Source organism: Saccopteryx bilineata, chromosome 5 (genome assembly GCF_036850765.1).
Source record: "Saccopteryx bilineata isolate mSacBil1 chromosome 5, mSacBil1_pri_phased_curated, whole genome shotgun sequence".
NCBI lineage: Eukaryota > Metazoa > Chordata > Mammalia > Chiroptera > Emballonuridae > Saccopteryx > Saccopteryx bilineata.
Genome location: NC_089494.1, coordinates 204451666 through 204456868, shown reverse-complemented (window position 1 = coordinate 204456868; position 5203 = coordinate 204451666). Strand labels below are relative to the sequence as shown.

The window sequence follows — 5203 nt, the reverse complement described above, 5'->3', positions numbered from 1 at the left end:
GTATACAAAATATAGTCCATTTATTCTTTTTTTTTTTTTTTTTTTTTTTTTTTACAGAGACAGAGAGTCAGAGAGAGGGATAGACAGGGGCAGACAGGAATGAAGAGATGAGAAGCATCAATCATTAGTTTTTCGTTGTGCACTGCGACACCTTAGTTGTTCAGTGAGTGCCCCCTCATATGTGCCTTGACCGCGGGCATTCAGCAGTCCGAGTAACCCCTTACTCGAGCCAGCAACCTTGGGTCCAAGCTGGTGAGCTTTGCTCAAACCAGATGAGCCTGCGCTCAAGCTGGCGACCTCGGGGTCTCGAACCTGGGTCCACGGCATCCCAGTCTGACGCTCTATCCATTGCGCCACCGCCTGGTCAGGCCCATTTATTCTTAAATGCTTTAATTTAAAAATCAGCTTGTCCTGATAACTGCTGTATACCAAGTTCTAAACCTTATGTCTGGCAAAAACTTTTATGACTGAGAAAATTAACCTGATAGCATTTATTTTAATAATATGCAGTGTATGTTACTATGATTAGACTTTGTTACGAAAATGTTATTGCCCTTTTTTGTATATAAGGGTAAGTAAAGTGACTAGTTTTAGAAGTTAAAGCTTCTAAAGTGACAACAGCTCACAGACCCTTGAAATTCTTAAGATGTTAAAAGTTCTTTGATGGAAGTTCAAGTCTTGAACTACTTTTTTTGGTGGCTTAGTATATTAGGAAGTACCATAATTTTTTTATCCTTTAGCTTGTTGATTTTCACACATTCAGAATAATAAAGAACATAATTAACCTCCCAAGTACCTATTATTCAACTTCAACAATTATCATTTCTTGCCAATATTTTCTGTTTTCCTCTCCCGGCCCCTTCGTTTTCCTTTTTTGCTGGAGTATTTTAAAGTAAATCCTAGGCACCATATTCACTTCACCTCTAATTATTTCAGTTGGTATCTCCAGTGGATAAGGACATTTTAAAACATAATACTGTAATACAGATTACAATTCCTTAACCAGATTACAATTCCCCTAACCAAACTATTAACAATTCCTTGACAGTGTACAGTTCACGTTCAAGTTTTGCCTGATTGTCTCAAAAGGTCTTACATTTGGTTTAAATCAGGATCCAAACAATGTCCACAATGGTTGCATCTAATTAATATATTTCTAATTTTTGTTTTAATAAAGCCCCCCTCTCCTTTTTAAAAATGACATTTATTTGTTGAAGAAACAGGTTTATTTGTTCTGTAGAAATTCTCTCATTCTGGATTTGGCTGACAGTGTCATGGTATAGTTTAGCATGGCCCCTGCTTTTTTTTTGTAAAAATATAGATCTAGAACCTTGTTTGGATTCAGAACGGACTATACCGATATATAAAATTATATATATATACAATTTTCTTTTGGCAAGAATATTTCATCGGTGTTACGGTGCACTTTCTATTGCACTAGGAGGCATGTAATATTTTTCTGCCTTTTAGTGATGTCACACTTGACCAGTGACTTGAAGTGTTGTCAGTTTGATCCATTATTAAAAAGTGCTCCAAATTTCACCTAATAGTATTAGCCATTGATGACAGTTGGCTAGATATATTTCACCAAAAGTTGCAAAAGGGTAATTTTTAATTCTTCATTTATTAGTTCTAATTCAATAATGGTATATGCCAGTAACATACACTGCATATGATTAAAATAAATCCTATCAGGTTAATTTTCTCAGTCATAAAAATTTTGCCAGACATGAGGTTTAGAACTTGGTATACAGCAGTTATCAGGACAAGCTGATTTTTACATTAAAGCATTTAAGAATAAATGGACTATATTTTTATACAGTTTAATGCTGAAATTCAAGCTATGTAGCATATTAACCCTGCTTTATTTTCATTCACTTATAGTTCCATATGTTATAAAAATTAGATATAGAAAGTTCTTGGTGATTTCTTCATTTATTAGTTGTAATTCAATAAAGAACTTTCTTTCACCTGTTTATCTGGTACCCTCAAATATAATTCATACCAAAAAGGCAGGATAAATGCTTATTTCTTTTACTATATTTAATCTACTTTCAGCATATGAGTTGGAGTCCTATCAACTTCCGATAGTGAGTAATGAGCTTCCCCCAGCATACCCCGACCTGCACCGCTCCCCAGACCCCCGGACGGTTTTCCCTGTGAAACCTAGCAGAGCGAGGAGCGACGGGATAGTAGGCAGTGGGGCAGGCCTACGGAATGGCGCGGGGATTTAGGGTAGGGAAGAGTTGGGTCAAGAAGAGACAGTACCTTAAGCGGGGGCTAGTAGGCAGAATCTGAGTCTTCTGGGCTGTGCTGGACACGGGTGGTCTCCGTGGGCTTGCTGCATTCCTTGCAGTCACTGCCATCAGTGTCAGCGGCCAGGTTCTTCTTCCGCGGGCCGGCTTCTTCGGGACGAGGAAATGTGTTGCCCTGGGTCTCCCGGTTCTCCCTGGAGCCCAGCAGCATATAGCCGCTCTTCTTCAGCTCTGACGGCCGTCTCAGCTCTCTGGCCATCTGTGAGAGGTCCCGCTTCATGGCGTAAGCATCTTCTCCATCCGCATAGTATCTGCGCTCCACCTCACTGATCTGGAAGTTGAGGGTGACAGAATAGAGATGCAGGGCGGCCCGGTTACTCTTCCTGACGTGCAGGGACACGTACCTGGCACTGAAATTCTCGATCATGGCCCGGGAGGCCTGGTCCATGAGCTTCTGGGCCAGGCCGAGGCGCCGGTGTGAGCGCTTCACTGCCAGGGAGGTGATGTGCCCATGCGGGACATCTTCTGGATCCTCCTCCATTTTGGCGAGGATGTAACCCACAATCTTCCCGTCCTCGTCCTCAGCGATGTAAGAGAGCTGAGGCCAGGAGAGGCCATGGTAGAAATAGTATTTCATTTGGTAGTTCTCGGGCAGGCAGAGGAGGTTGCAGTGTTGCATGTTCAACAAGTCCTCTGGGCCAGCATTGCGAATGTTCATAATGGCGGCTCCCGGCGCTGACACTGGAGAGCAGTGATGCAGAGAGAGGCCACTGCCGGTGCTCAGGATGCTGACGGCCTTTGCGGCTTCAGTCCGGGCCCCGCGCCTCTGGGCTGCGCGGCGGAAGGGCGCGAAGGCGGAAGGCGGGAAGGAGGAATGGCCAGGCCGCAGGGGAGGCCGTAAGATGCGACTTCCGGAAGTATGCCACCTAGTCAGAGCTAATGAGGCTTTCACATCATTTTGCGCCTGCGCGCAAAGCCTGCGGGGTAGATAGGTCATTGTGATCTCTTTGGTTATAAATATGAGTTGATCTGTTGCTGTCATGCTTTTGTTTCACTTTTAATTTTTTAATTTGGATGCAGCTGGATAAGTTTATATGAAACTAAATGAGCCTATGTAACCGGAATTTAGATCGAGAACGTGAATATTGCACACCCTAGAAGCCCTCGCTCATATGGCCTCCCATTCCCGCCTACCCCCATGTCTCAAGAGTAACTAAGACCTAAACTTCTATCAGTCTTACTGTAAGTGGAATCATAGTCTATACACTTCTTTTTTTTTTTTTTTTTGTACTTTTCTGTGAGAAAAGTGAGAAGTGGGAAGGCAGAGAGACAGACTCCTGCATGCGCCCGGCAAGGATCCACCCGTCATGCCCACCAGGGGCGATGCTCTGCCCATCTGGGGCGTCACTCTGTTGCAGCCAGAGCCATTCTAGCGCCTGAGGCAGAGGCCATGGAGCCATCCTCAGCACCTGGGCAGCTTTGCTCCAATGGAGCCTTGGCTACGGGAGAGGAAGAGAGAGACAGAGAGGAAGGAGAGGGGGAGGGGTGGAGAAGCAGATGAGCACTTCTCCTGTGTGCGCTGGCTGGGAATCAAACCCTGGACTTTCATACACCTGTCCGACGCTCTACCACTGAGCCCACCCGCCAGTGCCTATACATTCTTTGTATGTTGGTTTTTTTCTAGTCATTATTTGTTTTAGCTACTTTGTGTGTAGTTGTGAGTTCTTCAGACTTGTTTGGTATTTTATTGCCTAAATATATCACATTTTATTCATCCATTCTACTGTTGATGACCGTAGTATTATTTCTAGTTTGAGAATAGCAATGAATAGTGTACCTAAATGTTCTGAAACGTGTCTTTTGTTAACACATTCATATTTAACGAGCATGAGAATTACTAGGTCAGAAGATATGATATTCAACTTTATAAATACTGCCAAGCAATTTCTCAATGTGGTTGCTTCATGTTCTGACCAACATTTGGCATTTTCTCATATTTTTTATTTTAGCCATTCTTTTATGTGGGTGATGGTATTACATTGTGGTTTTATTTTGCATTTCCCTAATAACTAATGAAATTAAACACCTTTTTTGAATGCTTATTAGCCATTCTGTTCTTTATTTTAAAGTAGTTATTCATGTTTTTTTGTTCATTTTTCTACTGAGTGTCTTTTTCTCATTAATGTTTAAGATACACACACACTGGATATGAATCTTTTGTGGAAGATAGATATATTTATAGTGAATAGTATCCTTCCCCATTGTTTGAATTTTCATTCTCTTAATGGTGATTTTTGACAACAAATAGGAATTTCAATTTAGTCCAATTTGTCTAGTTTTTAATGTCATGGTTAGTGTATTTTGTGTCTTTTCAAAGAAATCTTTGCTTACTTCAAGGTCACAGGGGCATTTTATGTTTTCTTCTGAAAACATTGTTTCATTTTTATTTTTATACAATATATGTACACCACTGGAATTTATTTTTTGTGTATGTTTTAGGTCAGGGGTTGGGAACCTATTGCTTGTGAGCCAGATGTGGCTGTTTTGATGGCTGCATCTGGCTCGCAGACAAATCTTTAATAAAAAAATAATAATAACGTTATTATTACATTCTCATGTATTACAATCTATTCATTTCCTACCACTCATGTTCATGGTTGTGGGTGGCTGGAGCCAATCACAGCTGTCCTCCGGGACAACACCAAATTTTTATTGGATAATGCGTAACGTACACGGGTTATTGTATGGCTCTCACGGAATTACATTTTAAATTATGTGGCATTCATGGCTCTCTCAGCCAGAAAGGTTCCTGACCCCTGTTTTAGGTAGAGGCTCAGCTATTTTTTTTTTTTTGTCTAAACAGATAGATGATGTTTTATTCATCTAGCACCATTTATTGAACAAAATTATTTTTTTCCATTGTATCACATTGTTTGTTGCCTTTGTCA

General features: G+C 41.2%; 1 protein-coding gene across 1 annotated transcript; it reads right to left on the bottom strand.

Moving 5' to 3' along the window:
- Window positions 1-2280: 2280 nt before the first annotated feature.
- On the bottom strand, window positions 2281-2976 carry NAA11 (N-alpha-acetyltransferase 11, NatA catalytic subunit). Its single transcript, XM_066233079.1, has one exon. It carries the CDS (start codon window positions 2971-2973, stop codon window positions 2281-2283), a length of 693 nt encoding a protein of 230 aa, XP_066089176.1. The 5' UTR covers window positions 2974-2976.
- Window positions 2977-5203: the final 2227 nt, after the last annotated feature.

Bases quoted from the DNA above. Each gene is read 5' to 3' on its own strand.
- NAA11 (XM_066233079.1), bottom strand. From the start codon at position 2,973: ATGAACATTCGCAATGCTGGCCCAGAGGACTTGTTGAACATGCAACAC.